Source organism: Podarcis raffonei, chromosome 12 (genome assembly GCF_027172205.1).
Source record: "Podarcis raffonei isolate rPodRaf1 chromosome 12, rPodRaf1.pri, whole genome shotgun sequence".
Classification (NCBI taxonomy): domain Eukaryota; kingdom Metazoa; phylum Chordata; class Lepidosauria; order Squamata; family Lacertidae; genus Podarcis; species Podarcis raffonei.
Window position 1 is genome coordinate 4,278,256 of NC_070613.1, and position 22,479 is coordinate 4,300,734.

The 22,479-nt window shown below is 46.3% G+C and overlaps 1 protein-coding gene across 1 annotated transcript in view; it reads left to right on the forward strand.

Annotated features, from left to right (window-relative positions):
• Positions 1–22,479, forward strand: part of SETD2 (SET domain containing 2, histone lysine methyltransferase) — an 89,308-nt gene that overhangs the window by 39,535 nt on the left and 27,294 nt on the right. The window contains 4 exon segments of the mRNA XM_053409371.1: positions 2,093–2,219; positions 3,316–3,450; positions 5,304–5,432; positions 7,704–8,351. Of these exon segments, the coding sequence (XP_053265346.1) occupies positions 2,093–2,219; positions 3,316–3,450; positions 5,304–5,432; positions 7,704–8,351 (1,039 nt within the window).

The window sequence follows — 22,479 nt, forward strand, 5'->3', positions numbered from 1 at the left end:
GCCGTAATTTTGTAAATCCTTTAAAACCTGAGTGGTGCTTGTTGGAGACGTCAGATTTGGCAGTATGCTTGGAATATGTTGTTTTGGTTGTCCTGTTGCATAAATGACTAGCATGCTGTATAGACCGAACCACGCATGAGATCAGCAAAGGAAAATTAACAAATAAGAAAAATAGATGATGGTGTGAAAGGAAATAGTGGTGGGAGTTCAGCTCGAGGTCAGGTTTTGAACTTCTGGCAATGCTAGTGACAATAATTATCCATTCTTCTGTGGCATGTGTGTGGGCAGCCTGTGCTTATTTCAGTAGAATTCATGGGCTGGATTTGAAAGCATTGTGCTTAGCTTTTATTTTATTTTTTAAAGAATTTATCATAGTACAACCCCATCGAGAGCAGGTGATAGAACTATCTTCCATACCAGGAATACCCACAAAGCCTCCTCCTTGGAAGGATTCAGCTTCAGTTTATTGGTCTGGCCTCACCTTGATTCAGATCTTACAGGGAAAAACAGGGTGTTGGTGACACATTGGTCCTATTCCCCTCATGACCACACTTAGCAGCTTTATGTAGATACAGTGGTGCCTCGCAAGACGAACGCCTCGCAAAACGAAAAACTCGCAAGACGAAAGAGTTTTCCGTTTTTGAGTCGTTCCGCAAGACGAATTTCCCTATGGGCTTGCTTCGCAAGAAGAAAGCCCATAGGGAAATCTCCGCCGGCCTTCAGAAGAGGTCCTGGACCTCTTCTGAAGGCCAGTGGGGGGCAAAAGTTTCTCCGCTATCCCGACGGCTTTTGAAGGCAGGCGGGGGGGAGCAAAGACTCCGCTGTCCCGGGGGCTTTTAAAATGCTGGCAGTCGGGAGGAAAGCCCTCCTGTCCCTGGAGCTTGTGGGGTGGGAGGTGGGGAGAAGGGCTTTTCTTCCCACCGCCAGCCTTCAGAACAGCCTTCTGAAGGCTGGCGGTGGGAAGAAAAGCCCTTGTCCCCCCCCCCCCCAGCCTTCAGAAGAGGTCGGGGGACAGACTGTCCCCGGACCTGGTCTGAAGGCGGTTTCCATAGGAACGCATTGATTGATTTTCAATGCATTCCTATGGGAAACCGTGCTTCGCAAGAGGAAAAACTCGCAAGAAGAAAAAACTTGCGGAACGAATTAATTTCGTCTTGCGAGGCACCACTGTATTAAACCAGATGGTGGACCCAGTGGCATCCACATTACACTTTCCAGGGGCTAACAGGCAGTCACTTCCTGAAACCAAACCCTTAGATGGGAGCAGAACCCCTGCAGCTCCAGGAAGATCCCATTGATCATTCCTGGCCATTGGCCAATGATTGCAAGCGCTGATGGGAGTTGTAGTTCAGCAACAACTTGAAGACCCATAATTCCCTACCTCTGGTTAACGGTATCAAAAGCCGCTCAGAGAGCTTTTATCTTTAATTAGGTGGCGCTGTGGTCTAAACCACTGAGCCTCTTGGGCTTGCCGATCAGAAGGTTGGCGGTTCGAATCCCCACGACAGGGTGAGCTCCCGTTGTTCGGTCCCTGCTCCTGCCAACCTAGCAGTTCGAAAGCACGTCAAAGCGCAAGTAGATAAATATGTACCGCTCCAGCGGGAAGTTAAACGGCATTTCTGTGCGCTGCTCTGGCTTCGCCAGAAGCGGCTTAGTCATGCTGGCCACATGACCCGGAAAAACTGTCTGCAGACAAACTCCGGCTCCCTCGGCCTGTAAAGCAAGATGAGCGTCACAACCCCAGAGTCGTTCGCGACTGGACTTAACAGTCAGGGATCCATTTACCCTTTACCTTAAGACCTGAATAGGAAAGATGAACATTGTAAGAAAAAGCAGTTAAGCATTTGTACAACTGATTTCATCACTCTCTTTTCTAAGAAGCTGATCAAAGCCCAAGATTCTTCCAGGAGCACTATAAAGCCTTTCTATATACTTTTGGGTTTGAGCTGGGAATGGATGCTCTGGTTTTTAACAAATGCTGGCTTTTGCCTTCAAGGAGGCCATGGGATAGGACAATCAAATGAGCTGAACTCTATAACAGTGGAATTTTCAAGCGATTCATTTTCGTACTATGTGTTTCTTTCCAAAACAGCAAAGAGGCACAGAAGTGTTTCTGTGGCTCTGCCAACTGCCGGGGTTACCTTGGGGGAGAAAACCGGGTCAGCATTAGAGCAGCAGGAGGCAAAATGAAGAAGGAGCGGTCTCGTAAAAAGGATTCGGTGAGTGTTGGAGGGGTTGAGAAGGAGAAGCTTCGTTTTTGTTTTCTTCTGCAGTGGGACTTACATGTGTACCACTGGGGTTGAGAGGTTTTGAAAACCAGCAGCTGATTTTCATATTCCTTCCTGTGACTTCTTCAAAAAGCAGAACTGGGTGCATGATCCTCTGCTGGGTTCAGACAGTCAGATGCTCCAAACCTACAAAACCACGTAGCTGTTACTGTCATTCAAAGTGACTTGGGCACACAAAAGCGCCGTAGCATCCTGCACAAAGCAAGTGGGACAGATCTGTCCAGTAGCGTTGGCCATTAGCTACGATCCCTTTACTGGGGTGTGGCTTTACAGTCTGGTTTTGGCTCCACCATCTCTGGACTTGCCAGCACTCTCCCCAGTTACCTAATTTTCAGTAAAGTTGTCCCCCCCCCCTTGCCAGCGCCACTTCACATCAGGAACACCTGACTCTTTGCATCATATGGTAGCTTCCCATGCCAAAGCTACACCTCCATTGCAGACGTGGAAAACAGCCCCACACGATTCAGGCCACTTGTGTGATGTGGAACATTTAGACTATGGCTGCAGCAGGAGAGTGTCAGGCATGCTCCAAATGTAATGTGCAAATTCTGGTTTGTGTGTTTTTTGCTGGAATAATCATTCACCCAAATTCAAATTTTTAGCATGTTTTTACTGGTGTTAAATTAGTGGCTTTTGCTGGAATTACAGAATTAATCAGGTTGGAAAAGACTCAGACCACTGTCTTGAAACTGAAACAACCCCCCCCCCCCCAAAATGCAAAATAGTCTGAACAAATTTGGCCCTGTAAGGGAAAGGGTACATTTTTATCATTTGGATGCAAAGAGCAAGCAGGATCAAGGTCAACTGCATTGGAGCTCCCTGTAGAATAAGGAAGATTCTTCCTGCTTAGGGTTCATTTGATCTCTCCGCAACTTGTAACTTCAGCACTCTGGAAATCCATTGTGACCTATTCCAAACCTTTCCCACTAGTAAATAAACTCTCCTTCCGAATAAATGCCAAATCGCAAAGGGTTGGGGGAGGGAAGTGCACTTGTACTTTGTACAACTTTTCTTTTGGTTTTGGCAGGTGGATGGAGAATTAGAGGCACTCCTGGAAAACGGAGAAGGACTTTCAGATAAAAATCAAGTTCTCAGCTTGTCTCGGCTGATGGTGCGAATCGAGACTCTGGAGCAAAAGCTCACCTGCCTCAAACTTATACAGGTGGTTATTCCTTCTTTTATTTGACCTGGAAGTGGTTGGCAAAGAAGTTAAATAAATTCTAATTTAATATTTCACTTTTAATTCTGGGGCTGAGAAGTTTTGAGGGATTGAAGTAGCCTTGCTTGGGGGAGGAGGCACATTTCCAACTTCATGTTTTATCTGTCATCGCACCTGCAGATGGGATTTTGCTTATGGCCGGGTTACATGCCCCCTCACTTTTTTGACTTTTATTCACTGTTTTATGTAGTGCATCATCTAATTTAATCTCCCTCTTTTTTAGTATTAGGACTATCACATTTTTCATTGCTTCTGTTCTCTGTCTTACAGAGAACCTGTATGTTCCCCTTAGTGCAGGAGCTAGATCTGAAGAGTTCTCGTGTTTCTGTTTTCAAAGGAGGAACAGCCACTGTTCCTTTGTTCCTTTAGTCATGGTGCAATCAGAAACCTGTTGTTGATCCCAGCACAATCTAACCAAATTGCGTCTGCATAAGACCTCCTGCCCTCCCATCTTGTTACAAATTGCAGAGTTTGGGCTTTTCTGTCACAAACAACTCCACTCACCTGCACTGATGTGGGCTGCAGGTTAGCCACCCCGGTCATCTATTCAGCTTTGCTGGATAGAGTGGAAATGCAATTAGCACTTAAAATGTACGCGCAATGAGCACAGTCACCTTTTGCAGCTAGCAGTGATTGACAATAGAAAACTCTTGGAATTGCTGGGTAAAATAACACCTTCAATGGGAAAGGAAACAATGGTCTCTATTCAGACTGAAATGAATAGAATTAGATTTTTGGGTGCATTCCCGTTCAGCGGTTTCAGATTGGAGCCTCCCTTTGAAATTGCTTTTTACAGTTGCCCGAGGGAGTAAGTTTCCCAGAGCTACACAATGAGGCCTCCCAGATCTAAGTCACGAAACCTATATCGGAATAATTCTTAGCTCTTCAGACCATGGACATGTTTGTTGCTTAGTGTGAAGCAGTTTTTCTGCCTGATGATGGTGGATTTTTGACTTTAGCATGAGAACATCAGAGGAGTCTGGCTGATGAATTGGGCCAGTGGCCATTCTAGTCCATCATCCTGTTCTCACAGTGGCCAGCCAGATGCCCGTTATTAGGAGTTTGCAAGCCATACTGGGTGCAGCATCATAGCTGTCAACCGCCCCTTATTTGGCTGGACAGTCCCTTATCCCAGCGCTGTGTCTCGCTGCTGTCCCTTATTGATGATGTCCCTTAAATTTCCCGGGTTTCAAAGGAAGCAGCTCCTCTCCCTCCCTCCCTGCCGGCCAAGGAGGAGGGAGGCTCCAACTGTGTTGCTTGGCTGCGTTGCTCACCCAATAAGGAGTCTAAGAACGACTGGGGGGTGGAGCTTGCATGCCTTGTGCCGATCAAATCGGCCGCGTTCCCTGGGGCCTCCCCTTTGCTCAGCGCTTCACAGCAGAGAGGTGACAGTGGTTTTCCTTGCTGCATCCCCTTTGCCGGGTTGCTGCGCTGTGGGAACCACCGCTTGAGGCTTTGTTTGGCTGCTGGCTGGGCTTTCTGCCTTTGGCTCGGAGGGGCTCAGAAGTTGAACAGACCTGTGCCCCTTGGAAAATCCCTTATTTTGGCTGCTGATCCCTTATTTCCAAGGCTGCTGGCCCCTTATTTTCAAATCCGTAAGTTGACAGCTATGTGCAGCATCCTTCTGGTAGCTCCATCCTTGTCCTGTGTGTGTGTATGTGTGTGTGTTCTTTTTTTCTTTTGCTTTGTTGGGTAGTTGTCTGCTTTAGTTTTGCTGGTTTGCAGCAACTGTGAAAACGTGGCTGTGTGGTCTCTTGGTCATTCTCTCTCCCTGCCCCCCTTCTTTCTCTTCACAGAATACTCACTCCCAGGCCTGCCTGAAGACGTTCTTAGAATGTCATGGATTGTCCCTTCTCTGGATTTGGATGGCAGAGCTTGGTGATGGCAGGGGAAACATAGCCAACAACTTGAAACTCCAGATAGAGGTCAGTGGCTGCCCTGGGATTTCTGTGTTGCTGCGTATTCAAAAATAGCTGCGCAAGAGTTAAGTCAAGCTTCTAACTTTAGTTCCTTGTCGCTGGTTTCTTTATGGCTTCTCCCATTCAAGCCAATTTGTGAGGAAATCATTCGCCGTTCTAAGAATCTTGCGGTCAGTGTGGGGTGGAGATTTGGAAGCTATTTTCCATTCTCGGTTCTGCTTCTGGCTAATTATTCCCAACATCTGTGACCCTGCCTATTGCTCTCTACCATACCACTCACTAGCAAAACAATTGGGGGGGGGGAATAAAACTGGATGCTATATAGATTGTGCAAGTAAACTATGATTATAGTTCCCAGTTCAGAGCCTGGATTTTTGAATGCACATCTGTGGTTGTGCTTTTATTTGGAAGAGACTCGAGCAATTGCTGTAGTGTGTATCTGGCATGTAAAAAAGGTAAAGGGACCCCTGACCGTTAGGTCCAGTCGTGACTGACTCTGGGGTTGCGGCGCTCATCTTGCTTTATTGGCCAAGGGAGCCGGCGTACAGCTTCCGGGTCATGTGGCCAGCAGGACTAAGCCGCTTCTGGCGAACCAGAGCAGCGCATGGAAATGCCGTTTACCTTCCCACCTATTTATCTACTTTCACTTGGACGTGCTTTTGAACTGCTAGGTTGGCAGGAGCAGGGACCGAGCAATGGGAGCTCACCCCGTCGCGGGGATTCAAACCGCTGACCTTCTGATCTGCAAGTCCTAGGCTCAGTGGTTTAACCCACAGCGCCACCTGCGTCCCTTCTATCTGGCATGTAAACAGTGCCAAATTAGAGAGGTCATTTCAGAGGTCAGGCCTCCATCTGGATCTGCTTACATCCTCACATTGTTAGATATTTTGGTTCTTGTCTATGTGACCTACTCAAGTCATGCCTAGAATTGCATAATTGCTCATTGACATTTAATTAACCTTTTTCCCTCCAAAAGGGATTTTATTTTTCTGATTTGTTGTCAGAAATTTCAGGCTACATCTGCTTAAGGGGCACTCTGGTTCAGTTCAGACTTTCTCCAAACCATGGTTTTGAGGTTTGGGAACAAGCTGCGGAATCATACACTCCCCCTGTCCCCTGTTTAATCATGGCTTTCCCTTCCATTTCCTTTTTAGCAGTAACCGTAATTTGCTATGGTATTCAAATCTGCAAATTATGGCTAGTGCACTTTCCCCCTGCAAACCAACATCTGAAACAACTTTGAAATGGACTTCTGGTTTGAAGGGCACATGTTAGCTGTTCTATGCTGATTCGGACATCACAGTAAATTATGGTTAATGCTAAGAAGAAAATGGAAGAGGGAACGAGGGAGACACTTGACCATGGAGCTTGTTCATGAATCTTCAAAGGTGGAGGATAGTCTAAATAGAGCCCCAGTTAGTGTGTCGGCAGAGCATAATAATAATAATAATAATTAATAATTGGGCGGCTTCCAATCAAGTGGTAAAAACAATACAGCATTAAATATTAAAAACTTCCCTAAACAGGGCTGCCTTCAGATGTCTTTTAAAGATAAGATAGCTGCTTATTTCCTTCACATCTGAAGGGAGGGTGTTCCACAGGACGGGCGCCACTACCAAGAAGGCCCTCTGTCTGGTTCCCTGTAACCTCACTTCTTGCAATGAGGGAACCGCCAGAAGGCCCTCGGTGCTGGATCTCAGTGTCCGGGCAGAACGATGGGGGTGGAGATGCTCCTTCAGCTAAACAGGACCGAGGCCGTTTAGGGCTTTCAAGCTCAGCACCAACACTTTGAATTGTGCTCGGAAACGTACTGGAAGCCAATGCAGATCTCTCAGGACCGGTGTTATGTGGTCCCGGCGGCCACTCCCAGTCACCAGTCTTGCTGCCGCATTCTGGATTAATTGCAGTTTCTGGATCACCTTCAAAGGTAGCCCCATTGCAGTAGTCCAAGCGGGAGATAACTAGAGCATGCACCACTCTGGCCAGACGGTCCGCAGGCAGGTAGGGTCTCAGCCTGCGTACCAGATGGAGCTGGTAGACAGCCGCCCTGGACACAGAATTGACCTGTGCCTCCATGGATAGCTGTGAGTCCAAAATGACTCCCAGGCTGCGCACCTGGTCCTTCAGGGGCACAGTTACCCCATTCAGGACCAGGGAGTCCTCCATACCCACCCGCCCCCTGTCCCCCCAAAACAGTCCTTCTGTCGCCAAATCTAACTTCAATCAAACCAACCATTCCTGAAAGTTTACAATTCTCCTTTTATGTTCTGTGATCAGATTATGAAGACTTTGGAGCTTTTGCCTATTCCCAATAAAAACATGTTGGAGGAGAGCAAAGTGCTTCCGATTATCCAGCGCTGGGCTCAGACTAAATCCGCTATTCCACATCTCAGCGAGGGAGATGGTTATTCGAGTGAGAACACATCGCGGGCTCATACTCCACTCAACACGCCCGATCCTTCCGCTAAGCCTAGCGTGGAGGGGGACACGGACACGCCCAAGAAGCTTTCTTTCCGAAAGCTCAAGATCATAAGTGAGAACAGCATGGACAGCGCCATCTCTGATACGACTAGCGAGCTTGAGCTGAAGGAGGGCAAGGAGGACCTTGAGCATCCAGACAGTGTCCCAACAGAGACGGCCGAGGAACAGCCACCCCAGCAGGAGCCTGGCAAGGATGCTGCCGCCGAGGTCTCAGCAGACACCAGCAAATCTCAAGCTGCCGAGCAGGATGTGGAGCCCGAGGCAGAGATGAAGGAGACCTCTGCTGCAAAGCTGGAGGAATCTGTGGCTGCAGAAACGCCGTCTCAAGATGAAGAGGAGGGCGTGTCAGATGTGGAGAGCGAGAGGAGTCAAGAACAGACCGATAAGATAATAGATGCAAGTGATTTGGCGACCAAGCTTCTAGATTGCTGGAAAGACCTAAAAGTAAGTTGGCTTCTCTGTAGCAGATGCTTTTTATCATTTAGAGGTAATGGAGGTTTCTCACAGTTGACTTGTTTCTCTTGTGCAGAGTGTGTGTGTTCTGAACGACTGCAGATTTCCTCTTGTTCTTGGAAATCCAAATGGGCCAGGCTAAAACTTTTTTTAAATGCTTGTCGAGAAAACCTTATAAGCATAATGGTGACCTTTTCTCCTCACACCCACCCTATTAGCCAGTAGTGTTGAATGATCAGCAAACTGTGAAGACTGGGAAATGGATTAATTATGCAGTTTGTATCCTCTGTTCACAAAAATTGCATCTATGGGCCCTGCTTGGTAAAATTTGGATTGGAAAGCGTGGTGGGATTTGTTGCTCACATGACCAAACTAGGGGAAATACCTTCCATTAGAAAATGATTTGACCAAAAGCTTTCCATAAGTATTCTGTTTTTCCTTTTGAAGCAAAACTGCCTACACTTCGTTAACTGGCAGTTAATTAGATGGTTAGCAAAAGAGATATACTTCAACTTTGCAAAGAGAGCATTTCTTCCACTAATTTAGTATTGGTGTCTTTGACCCAAAATTTCCTGATGTGCCCTCACTAGTTTACAGACCAGTGCAACTAGCTGTTAATGAATGAAACAATCAACAAATTTTTCTGCTAAAAATGCTAAGTCACAAGAATATGTAACAGCGATTTGAATCTGTTTGGCAGAAAAGTGAATTATCACCTGTTCCGAAAAACACAGGCTGTCTGCTGTGAAACCTTTGAGAAATGCTGCTATCCTGTAATACTTTTTTTGCAAGAATAGTTAGCCTGGAAACAGGCATGCTACTGAAGTTTTGTGTGATGTTTTGCTGCCTTTTTTATTAGTCTGGTGGGAGGAAGGATAGTGGGGGTGGAAGGCCACAGGGAGACCTCTTTGTACCTGTTGTCTCTGAGATGCCGAAAGATTCAAACCACCAGTAGTTACTACTCTTCGTTTGGCTAGATTAGCTACCACGTAAGAAAACAGAAGCAGAGTAGCAATTTCTCCAGTTAGCCCCTCTCTTCTTTATCAGTGGACAGTCTTATTAGCTCTTTTGTTCTTCCTACAAGGATATGTAGGGACGCGGGTGGCGCTGTGGGTAAAAGCCTCAGCGCCTAGGGCTTGCCGATCGAAAGGTCGGCGGTTCGAATCCCCGCGGCGGGGTGCGCTCCTGTTGCTCGGTCCCAGCGCCTGCCAACCTAGCAGTTCGAAAGCACCCCCAGGTGCAAGTAGATAAATAGGGACCGCTTACTGGCGGGAAGGTAAACGGCGTTCCGTGCGCTGCGCTGGCTCGCCAGATGCAGCTTTGTCACTCTGGCCACGTGACCCGGAAGTGTCTGCGGACAGCGCTGGCCCCCAGCCTCTTGAGTGAGATGGGCACACAACCCCAGAGTCTGTCAAGACTGGCCCGTACGGGCAGGGGTACCTTTACCTTTACCTTTACAAGGATATGTGTGGGTAGATTCAGTGGTACTTAGGGCTGAGAAAGACAAATTATAATAATTAATAATAATAATAATAATGTATTATTTATACCCCACCCATCTGGCTGAGTTACATTGGAATCCAGAGACCAGGCAGGATAGGCCAGCATCCTTTTCCTAAACCTTTGCCTTGTTGGAATTCCTAAGAAAAATACTAAGCAGGATTCACACAACTTAAGATCGGCCCACTTCTAAAATCGGACATGATTCCATCTGGAGATTTGCTCAAATGATTATTTTTGAAGTGTGGTAGATGCAAAGAAACCATGCCATTTCCTCTGTGTCCTTCAGGAAGCATTTTACAATACTTGGTCCGTGTGTGTGTTGATACAGATAGGTCAGGAGAGGGGGGTTTTGTACAAAGTAAGGTGCTTTTAAAAAAAAGAATAATAGCCCTGATTCTCTGAAGAACTTGACCTGTATTTGCAAGATGAGTGTGGGATTAAAACAACAACAACTTAATTCTTTCAGTGTAATGAGAGAACTAACAACAAGATGGATAATTAATAATATATGCCAGGCTGTCAAGTGTCGTCTGTGTAAAAATAAGTTTGTGCATCTTGTTCTTTCTGCCTAGAGTATGCCCAGTATATATTGCATCTTGAATGGGCTTAGGCTTTGCCTCTGAGAATCTTTTTCTCTACCCAGGAAAGGGAGCGGGCCTTGGGCTTGCTTGCATCTTGTTCTGCTCTGTCCCCAGGATGGAGATTTGAAGACAGGCTGCACACACCATACCTTTAAAACACATTTTAACTCCCCAAAGAATCCTGACAACTGTATTTTAAAAGGGTGCTGGGAATTGTAGTTGTGCCAGGGGATCCAATGATCCTTTGAGGGAGGAATGTGCTTTAAGTGTATGCAGCCTTAGTGCAATACTGGTTTATCTGTACCCAGGAGCTCCCCAGATCTGCATCCCATGCCTACATCAAAATCCCAGAGTATCATTCAACCAGTTCATGGAGCTCCTGGGCATATATGAACTAAGTGCCTGCCGCTTTTATGCAGGGAGAGGTCATTGTGAGTATGTAGCCACTCCCTTCTCACCTCAAGTAGAGTAATGTTCATATCAGCAACTCCTTAATTTGTCTAGATTCAGGGCTTTGTGTTTGATTTTAACCCCCCGTACCTACTTGTCAGTCTATGCCCTGGTGCTGAGGATTGAAAAGAAAATACAAATTAGTTGTTAAAAAAACCCAACCAAATCAAAAACCTAATTGTTGTTCAGTTGTGTCTCAGATACGTCGTCTTGTGAGGATTCATGGTGGGGTTAGCATGAAATCATAATTTTCTTGCTAAGTTATCTTTCTACTCTCCCTCTCCCCTTTTGGGATAGCCCTGGCTCAAGAGCAGTTTGCTCACATCTATGGTCAGCTATGGAATCATTATCCATCAAAAGTCACTGTTTTGGATTTTTAAGCCCTTTCTGTTGCAGATCACATCACATAATATTAAGAAGGTCAATACATGGTTTAAAATATTGGTGCCAGTATTACATATATTGATCTAGCGGACATAGATTCTGATACCGTGCTGAGTGCAGTAGCATCCCTATAGCCTAAACCAAGCCCCTTCCTTCTACCTATCCATCAAAAACAATAGTCCTCCTTTTTAGATTCCTGTGTTTGGGAGCTGCTGTGTGACAACGCTGAATTTAATCTGTCCTGCACTGCATTATGATTCCGCTAAGAGTTAGCTGCTTCTGTCTGACATTAACTGCTTTTTAAAAAACCTCCAGCGCGTTTATGCTCGGAAGAGATACCTGTAAACAGCATAGTTTTTACCTGATGCAAGAAAACGATTGGGACCTGTTGTCTCTGAGATAAACATGGAGCCCATTTGTCCATGTTCCATGCCAGAACCGATTGATGCTGGTTGCTTTAGGGTCTTCCAACCCCGTAATATTAGTCTGGAGTGCTGGTCATCTATGTAGCGTAGACTGATTGGGCGGGAGGGTGTGGAAAGCTTGTAACATAAAGCTATGTCCTTCCCCACCTCTTGATGCTAACCCCTTTGTAGTAATTTCATCCATTTCCATCCAGCTTCTCAGGGCAGCCAGGAGCTTGTTAACATCATCCCCAGCTGACCATGAGTCTCCTTTTCTCAACTCCATTTTCAACTCCGCCCTGAAGAAAGGAGAGAACGTAGCGTGCATACTGTGAAGAAAGCAGGAAGATGGTTGGGAAGCTGGATGATGCATGAGAAATATAATAGGTGGAAAAAGAGAGGACAGAGGTGGCTAACTCATTGATGCCGACGTAATTTTGGTGCGTCCATTGCCGGCAATGGATGTCGCTCTGGGAGAATCCCCCTGTTCCTGGCGGGGAAGGATCGAGTGAGCTATTCTTTTTTATATCTATATCTATATATCTATATATACCTCTTCACACAAAAGACAGCTGCCGCGGCTTTTGAGCAATTCAAGGCCTTCATGGGCTTGAATTCCAGGATGAACACCAGCAAAAGGCAGCACATAACCCACTGCAACCACACGCAACACACACAAAACCCCAGACCGGGTACGTTTTCAGCACGGGTTTCTGCAAGCGTTTCCTGCCGACTTCGGAAATGGTGCATGTGTCTCCCTGTGCTGAAAATGTGCTCCGAACTGGGATAGACACGCAACAGGAAATGGCTAAAAACCAGCATAGCGCTTTGTTTAGCTCGCATGGAGACCTGCCATTTGACCAGTCCGCGTTTGGACATAGGAGGAAAACAGGTAAGTCCCCCAGGAAGGACTGATGAAACTTTGAGGCATTGTCGGGGAGGGAATCACAACATCTCTTAAGGTATGATGGATAATGGTTCCATTGCTGTCCACCCCTCTGGATTTGAATGACAAAGCTGCCGGTGAACATCTGTGGCCACAAACCGCGTGAGGTGCTCGCCTCTTTCACTGGAATAAGTTGGCGGATCAGGAAATTATGCTTTCAACTCAGCATGAAGACCAATTTAATCAGTCTGTAGGTAGTAGTGTGGTAATTAGGCGGTTAGTGGCTCTGGTTCTTATTTTCTGGCGGGAACTTGGAAGTACATCACTGTGGCCGGAATATGGCAGGCCCTGGATTAGTTCAGCCTGTTTTCTCGAGGCTAGTTTTGTGCTGTGTGTGCATAGCAGGGTGGTGCCCTCGCAGTCACTCAGTTACTTATGTGGGGATGCTTTAGGAAGAGATCAGAGTTAACAGCAACCTGGAAATTAGAATTTCCTCAAGGGGTAGCCATTTCTTTGGCTTTCTTTTTCTCCTTTTTACTCTTTGAACTACAAACGCAGAAGTGGCGTTTTAGTCCTCAGTCTTTTTATTGGATTTACGTTTTGCTTCAGACGTGCCAGCTGTGTTACTGGTCTGGTAATGGCTTAGGGATTATAGGTTTCTTTGTAAAAATGGTTTCGTAGGCAGTAACTGGCTCTCTCTGCCCCCATTTTGGTCCATTTACTGTGCACCCTTCACATTCCCTTCCTCCGCTTAGTTGCTTTCAGTTGGCCAATATGGCAACTCCTCGCAGCCGTTGGCTGTGCTGACATTCCACACAGGGGGCTGCGCAGTGATGCTTGCGAGGAAGGGAGGAGCCTAGGTTATAGTTATAGTCATAGCTATCCCAGGTCAAGCTATTTGCTCTTAAAGGCACATCAGGGAGGACAAATCTGGAGGCAGGTTGCTGTTGCTGCGTGTTAGCATTATAACCCCTTGAACATGTGTGGCATAACAGTGTTTAAGGCATGGGCCCCATTTTGGGACTGTCTCTGGCAGCCTAAATTCTTACGCCATGGAAATGCTTAATTCTTATGCCATGGAATTTGTCCCACCCGCCCATGTTGAACTGGCCTGGGCCCATTTAATACGAACACTTCCTGGTTAAAACGGTGAGGGTCTTTAAAGCAGGTTATTGATTCATCTTTTATTTAGGAAGCTTGAGGGGTTCCCGACTTCCAGTTCTTGTAAAAGTTTACAAGAACTTCTCATTCTTTTTTTTTTTAAAGCCCAATACTCTTTTGTTAGAAGAGGCCGAGATTGACTGGTGTTTCTCCCCAGAATTTCAAGCCTTTAAAACAGGCTTCCTCAACCTCGGCCCTCCAGATGTTCTGGGAGTACAACTCCCGTGATCCCTAGCTAGCAGGACCAGCGGTCAGGGATGGTGGGAATTGTAGTCTCAAAACATCTGAAGGGCCGAGGTTGAGGAAGCCTGCTTTAAAATGTTACGAGAGAGGTGTGTAAGTGGGAAAAGCTTAAATAGCAAAACAGCTCGTTGCTGTTGTTGGGGACAAAGCAATTACCTTGTCTACTGACTAGTGGAGCAAGCTTTTAGCATATTTCTACAGAAATCCTTATGGATTTTTATACGGCTTCGTACTCTCTTAGGTGGCTGTTGTAAGACAGATCTGAAACTGGGAAGTATACATAGGGGAGAAAGGCAGTAGTTTGGGCTGAAAGGCAATGCAAAGACTGTTCTGTTAAGCAGTCTTTTCAGGAATTCTTCAGGATGGAAAAGTGAAGGCAGTTTTCCAACTCCTTCTCCCATACCTGTGTGTTACTTTAGCATTAAGCCATGCCCTGTGTGTTTCTGTTTTATCTGTAAGCTAAAAACTAGTTTGTAGCTCCTGTGTGCTAAGGTTTTGTATGGCTTGCGCCAAAGATAAGGTGTCTTTTGTTGTTGTTGTTGTTTATGGCGCAAACCAGTTGAATGGGGGGGGGGGAGAAAGTAGAATGAAGAAAGCATGAAGAACATATGAAATTACACACAAACCCTGCCTTTGTGTTAATGGCAATCTAAATATACCCCAATCCCCATAGCTGTCAGAAGGAGGCTGCTAAGCATGTTGGGTGTGGAGGAAGAAAATAATAAATAAGGAAGAAAATAGGACTTATAAATTCACTTGCCTACTCTGCACTATGGGTGTGTCTCGTTTTGCAGAGTAATCTTTCATTTCCCCCAGGGGTAGTGGGAGACATTTTCTCCATGTGGCCAAAGGATTCGCCCACCCACCCCTTTTTTTTGTACTAAAGTTTATTTTCAAACAGTAATTTTTTCAGCCTTGATACAGTTTCCCCAGCCTTCAATTCTACTGCAATATATTTCTATTTGGCCTTTCAGCAACAATAGTGAGGCAGAAGAAGGAGTTTATTGCTTAGACCTCTCTCTGTGCTTTGTTTCAGAAATTTAGGAAAACAGGGTAACCACATAGGTCACATGGAGACAGTCTATATTGGAGCCTTTGCTTTTATTTGTAATAATTCTTAAGCAGTCACTCCAGATTTAAATAATAAGGTTAATGTATAAAGCTAAAATGTTCGATGTTTCCCTCTTGGGTTTTTTGTTATGTTAAATGTTTTGTGGATGCTTCTATGTCCAAAAATAAAGACAAGTTGCCTTGGCTTGCATCCCAACTGACTAGTAGTTGTCCTTTATAGTGAGGAGGTATAAGTTGTTTCTGATGAGGACACATAGCAGAAAAGTAATCATGTCTGCATTACAAATACAAATGTAAACTGGTTTTCCTGTCAATAGTTTTCATTTGTTTAATTGGTTTAGATTTAATCACGTTCCCCAAAGCTCAGAGCAGATAACAGTATTTAATTGGCATGTGTAATATTACGTGCAGTGGAATTTTAAGGGCCATTAAATAAAATCTTAAGAAACAAATCCTCAACCCAGAGTTGCTTTGAGCTTGTTAACATGTGGCATTGCTCATCCTCATAAACAGCCTGATCTTTCCAGTTTACACATTTGGTGTAACATGCAGTGTGTGAGTGGGGATTGGGCAAGGCAAGATTGTTGAAATGGCTGCTGGCAGTGCTGTGATTGAGGCAGCGCTTTGAGCAGTCGTTGGGCAGAAAATGTGAATAGGCGTGCATAAATTATAGAGCCAAGTGGTGGTTTTTTTTAAAGCCCAAATTGACAAAGGAACGCAAAAGGGTATTTAAAGGGAGATGGAATGTAGAAGCAAATGCAGGAAGCTAGAAAGCCAATACAGTGGTACCTCGGGTTACATATGCATCAGGTTACAGATGCTTCAGGTTACAGACTCCGCTAACTCAGAAATAGTACCTCGGGTTAAGAACTTTGCTTCAGGATGAGAACAGAAATCATGCTGCGGCAGCAGCAGAAGGCCCCATTAGCTAAAGTGGTGCTTCAGGTTAAGAATGGACTTCCAGAACGAATTAAGTTGTTAACCCAAGGTACCCACTGTACTGGTGAATTAGGCAGCAGTCTGTGCATTTTACGTAGGAATAAGGCCCATCAAACTCAGTGTAGCTTGCTTCTGAGTAGACATACACATGGTAGCACGGTTGAAAATGCAGGGTTTTGAAAGTGGGTTTGAAAAGTGGTCAAATGAGAAACCTATTGCGCAGCCATCCCTGGGTGTATAATCTATAGAAATGAAAGAGTAGCCTGCATCGAAAATGGTGTTGCTTATTGCGGGAAAAGGTGCAGAGTGTTAAATAAATTTAGGAATCCTGAAAGAAACTCTTCCTCGAAACTGCTGCGGGTAGAAATTCCAAGAGAAAAAGCATATCCTGCTATAAGGCATCTCCACTCAGTTGACCGCTGTCCTGGCACAATGGCTGACTTCAAAGTATCCTCAGACCAGGTAAAGGTCAGCTTGAGTCATGGCACAGAAAGAGGCCGGGATCTAAAGCAGCCTTTCTCAACCTGTGGGTCCCCAGATGTTGCTGAACTACAACTCCCATCACCCCTAGCTAGCAAGGCCAGAGCTCAGGGATGATGGGAGTTGTAGTCCAGCAACATCTGGGGACCCACAGGTTGAGAACCGCTGAAGGAAAGTGGCATTAATTAAGTCCAAGTTGGCTTTAGGCTTGTTTTTCTCAAAAAAAAAAAAAGTTTCTATACTGCATGGCAACTAGATGTGTAAAACAAACGTCATGAAACGTCTGGTGGGGAAGCTAAACAAGTCTTCCGGTCTATCAGGCCCTACACAGGAGTGAAAGGATCTCTGATTCCACACACATGAATGGTGGAAATTGCCCAGACAGTCTAATACAGACATTTAACTTCTAGAATAGGAACTGGTAAAAAAATAAAAATAAACAAGGGGATTAGTCAAAGGGAAGAGGAATATTGTGTCTCTTTAGGAAGGTTGGAGTTTAGTTAAACCAACTGTAACCGAGTAAACTAAGATGAATGCCACAGATAGGAAGAGGCACAAATAATCCAAAAGGTTGCTTAAAAAGCCGAGGAAAGAAGAGTTCTTTAAAAAGTACAACTCAAAATAAATAAAAACTAAATGTAAACGTGAAACTGACGAGGAAACCAAGGTGGAACCTATAAAGTTGTCTTGTGCAATATTGCCCATCAGAGTTATAGCCAGGTGAGGGGAGACTTTCTGGAAAGCGTGTTTAACAAGCTGAGTACCACAGCTACGAAGGCCCTCCTTCCAGTCGCCACTTGTCTAACTTTAGATGGCAGGGAGAGATGCGGAAGAAGGTGACCACAGGGTTCAGGCAGGTTCCTGTGATGGAAGGCAAATCGCTCCAAGCCACTTGGGACTGGATGAATTTATCTGGTCAGATCCAGTTAGACGGTGTCTATTTCCATGCCTGTTACAACAACTGGATAGCTCAGTCAGTAGAGTGTGAGACCCTTAATCTCACGGTTGTGCGTTTGAGCCCCCCAGTGGGCAAAAGATTCCTGCATTACGGGGGTTGAGCTAGATAACCCTTGTGGTCTTTTACAATTCTATGAACTGTGAAGTCCTACGGTTACGAAGTGATGGCTGCTAGCTCCAGGTAAAGGTAAAGGGACCCCTGACCATTAGGTCCAGTTGTAACCGACTCTGGGGTTGCGGCGCTCATCTCGCTTTATTGGTGGAGGGAGCTGGCGTACAGCTTCCGGGTCATGTGGCCAGCATGACTGAGCCGCTTCTGGCGAACCAGAGCAGCAAACGGAAACGCCGTTTACCTTCCCGCCAGAGCGGTACCTATTTATCTACTTGCACTTTGACGTGCTTTTGAACTGCTAGGTTGGCAGGAGCAGGGACCGAGCAACGGGAGCTCCCCCACCGCGGAGATTCGAACCGCTGACCTTCTGGTCGGCAAGTCCTAGGCTCTGTGGTTTAACCCACAGCGCCACCCGTGTCCCTAGCTCCAGATAAAAGTGGTCAAAGGTAATAAATATATCACTGCACAAGGCGTATCTTTTTAGGCAAAGATTTCCTTACACCTGGGAACTTGTATGGCTTTAAAAGAGGACTAGGCAAATTCATGTGAAAGTGTCCTATATGCCAGGGAAAGAAATACCTGCCGATGCACTAACCAAAGTTGTTAACGGGGAACAAATGGCTGTGTATGTACAGTGGTGCCTCGCAAGACGAAATTAATTCGTTCCGCAAGTTTTTTCTTCTTGCGAGTTTTTCGTCTTGCGAAGCACGGTTTCCCATAGGAATGCATTGAAAATCAATTAATGCGTTCCTATGGAGACCGCTTGCCAGGCTGGCGGTGCGGAGAAGGGCTTTTCTCCCCACTGCAAGCCTTCAGGACAGGTACAGGAACAGAGGGGAAGGCGCGCAGCGCTTCTCCTCTGTTCCCGGGGCTTGCGGTGGGAGGAGGGTTTTTCCTCCCCACCGCCAACATTCAGAACAGCATTCTGAATGTTGGCGGTGGGAAGGAAAACCCTCCTCCCACCGCAAGTCTTCAGGACAGCCATCCGAAGGCTGGCGCGGGGAGAAGGTCTCTCCGCCCCACCGCCAGCCTTCGGAGGAGGTCCGAGGACAGTGGGGAAGACGCGCTGCGCTTCCCCGCTGTCCCGGAGATTTCCCTATGGGCTTTCGTCTTGCGAAGGAAGCCCATAGGGAAATTCGTTTTGCGAAGCGCATCCAAGACGGAAAACCCTTTCGTCTAGCGGGTTTTCCGTCTTGCGAGGCGTTCGTCTTGCGGGGCACCACTGTACATAGCAAATGTGTTAGATTCTGCAATGGTTGGTATGAAAAGGGGGAGAATGTTGATATTTTCACCCCCTCCCATTGCGAGAATCTCCTGATAGGATGTTTTCAGAAAGGAGGGGACGGAAACTGCTCTTCGGTTCTTCTGCTCCTGCCTGACTCTGTGTGGAGTCTGTGTGTTATCAATGTAGTGATTAGATGGCTGCGTGGGAGCTCATGCAAACCAGTAGCTCTTTAGTTCTTAGTTTGTAGTAAGGTAAAGGGACCCCTGACCATTAGGTCCAGTCGTGGCCAACTCTTGGGTTGCGGCGCTCATCTCGCTTTATTGGCCGAGGGAGCCAGAGTACAGCTTCCGGGTCATGTGGCCAGCATGACTAAGCCGCTTCTGGCGAACCAGAGCAGCGCACGCAAACGCCGTTTACCTTCCCGCCGGAGCAGTACCTATTTATCTACTTGCGCTTTGACGTCCTTTTGAACTGCTAGGTTGGCAGGAGCAGGGACCGAGCAACGGGAGCTCACCCCGTTGCAGGGATTCGAACCGCCGACCTTCTGATCAGCAAGTCCTAGGCTCTGTGGTGTAACCCACAGCGCCACCCGTGTCCCCTTAGTTTGTAGTAGCTATTATAAATAAGTTACGCTTCACAGCAGGCTTCTGCATTGTTTATACTCTGCCGAGGTTGGTGCTCACAATGCACAGTTGTGAGTCCAGTGCACTGAGACCTGCTTTCCAGGATTGGAAGGTCTCTGGAAGTGCTTCAGTCACCTAGCCCAGTCAGGGCAGAACCAGTTACTGAGCCCAGTCGCTGGCACCGGCTCAAAGGCGTACTGACAATTCTATCTGTGCCTGCTAGCCATAAAGTCTATGCTGTTCTTCCATGGTTAGAGGTATTATGCATCTGTATACCAGTTGCTGGAAATCACAAGTGGGGACAGTGCTGAGGTCCCGCTTTTGCCGGCCTTCCATGGGTATCTGGTTGGCCACTGTGAAAACAGGATGCTGGACTGGGTGGGCTGTTGAGCACCCTGTCTCAACAACCTCCTGGGGCATAGATGGGGAGCCAGATATTGCATGACTACAAGTCCCATCATCCCTGACCATACCATTGGGGGCAAGTGGTAGTTGCACTCCAGAAACATCTGGAGGACCCAAGGTTTCCACACCTGTCCTAGGGCATGAGTGACCAACCGGCAGAGCATTGGCTGAATAAGACCTGACAGCCGTTTCTACTCACCCCAGTAGCTGCTGTGTCAGAAGCAAAACCCCACACATTGCTTGGCAAGCAGCTGTAACGCGTGAAGCAGCAATTCTGAACCAGAAAACTTCGAGAAAGAGAAGATTTGTTAGAGGCCTCCCCCTTTGCAGCCACCTTTGCTCAAGAGGGGCTGCAGTTGATATCTTCTAAGAAGGAAGGTACCATCAAAAGTTGGGTTTTGAGCCCTTCAACAGCTTAGCCAGGGAAGATCTGGTGTCTTCCTGCCCTGGTGGAAGAACGTGGCTGTGATCTGTTCATGTGGAACCTGTCTGCTTTCAGATGATGTTGGTGTACAACCTCCATCCTTCCTGGACCATTGTCTGGAACTGGTCCAAGAACATCTGTAGGGACCACCTGTTTCTAGGGAAACGGAAATAGGTGCACACTCTTCTTTGTCAAAATAAATAAAAAGTACCTTATAAATAAAAGTAGCACCAAATAAATAAAAAGCACCAAATAAATAAATAAATAAATAAATAAATGGTACCAAATAAATAAAAGTAGCACATTAAAGGTAAAGGTCCAGTCGTGGCCGACTCTGGGGTTGCAACGCTCATCTCGCTTTACTGGCCGAGGGAGCCGTTCTACAGCTTCCGAGTCATGTGGCCAGCATGACAAAGCCGCTTCTGGCGAACCAGAGCAGTGCATGGAAACGCCATTTGCCTTCCCGCCAGAGGAAGATTTATCTACTTGCACTTTGGCGTGCTTTCAAACTGCTAGGTTGGCAGGAGCAGGGACCGAGCAACGGGAGCTCACCCTGTCGCGGGGATTCGAAGCGCCGACCTTCTGATCAGCAAGCCCTAGGCTCTGTGGTTTAACGCACAGCTAGACCAACTAAGTTTGTTCTTGGTATAAGCTTTTGTGTGCATGCAAACTTCTTCAGATACCAAATTAGAGATTGTAAAGTCCTTTCAATCCCTGCATCAGGGTCCTGTGCTTGTACTTTGTAAAATGCCACACACACTGCTCGCTGCTGATTAGCAGTATGTAGCCCTAACTAGTCATCCCAAAACTAAAATGGTTGACACAATGTGCTGTGTAGCCTTGCAGTCTTCCATTCCGCTTTCTCCAAGCTAATGCCAGCAATCTCCCATTTCCTCCTTCTATTCAAAATTGTTCGGCTTTATTATTTGATTTGATTTGTATACCATCCATCATCTAAAGATCTCAGGGTGATTCACAACAGAGAGAGAGAGAGAGAGAGAGAGAGAGAGAGAGAGAGAAATAAATAAATAAATAAATAAAATAAAATAAAATAAAATAAAATACATAATAAAAACAGAACAAAACCAAATAACCCTCCCCACAAACACAAAAGGACATAGAATGCTAATCAGCCGAACGCCTGGTTAAAGAGAAAAGTATCTGCCTGGCGCCTAGAGATATGTAATGAAGGCGCCAGGCAGGCCTCCCTCGGGAGAGCTTTAATTTTCTGTTTTAATTTTACAATTAATGACTCTTGACTTTGTTCTCTTTCACCCTTTCCTCTGAGGCTCAGAGGAGATCATCACCCGCCTGCTCGCTTTGGTTTTTAAAGGACAACAAATGATCCTCTGTCCGCTAACAACAAATCCAGTACTAATTTAATGTTACATTCAAGCGCCCTCTCTTCCCCCCCGCCCCCCAATCCTTAACCCTGCCCTATACTTCCTTGCTGTTGAGCATAGGGGGTAGAGTATAGGGATAAAATAAGTACAAAGAAAGGGCTTACACAGACAGTAATTTGCTCTTCCCTCTGTTCAGCCCTTGAAAGTTGGGGAGCCCACAAGTTTGGTCACTTCCAAATCTAGGTTTGATAATGACCCTCTGTGCCTGTTCAAGCAGCATGAACAAGCAAATAATAATAATAATAATAATAATAATTTATTTATACCCCACCCATCTGGCTGAGTTTCCCCAGCCACTCTGGGCAGCTTCCAGCTGAATATTAAAAACAATACAGCATCAGACATTAAAAGCGTCCCTAAACAGGGCCGCCTTCAGTTGTCTTTTAAAAGTAAAATAGTTGTTTATTGCCTTGACATCTCCTGGGAGGGCATTCCACAGGGCAGGCGCCACCACCGAGAAGGCCCTCTGCCTGGTTCCCTGTAACCTCACTTCTCACAGGGAGGTAACCGCCAGAAGGCCCTCGGAGCTGGACCGCAGTGTCCGGGCTGGATGATAGGGGTGGAGACGCTCCTTCAGGTATACTGGACCGAGGCCGTTTAGGGCTTGAAAGGTCAGCGCCAGCACTTTGAATTGTGCCCGGAAACGTACTGGGAGCCAATGAAGATCTTTCAGGACCGGTGTTATATGGTTTTGGCAGCCACTCCCAGTCTAGCTGCCGCATTCTAGTTTAATTGCAAAAGCTGAGATGAGGATCACTGTTGCCTTTGGGTGACAAATAGGCACAGTTCCATCCCCTTGACAACAGTTCACCTAACTCTTAATGAAATCAGATGATCCTTAACCTCAGGCCCAGGGGGTGAATACAAC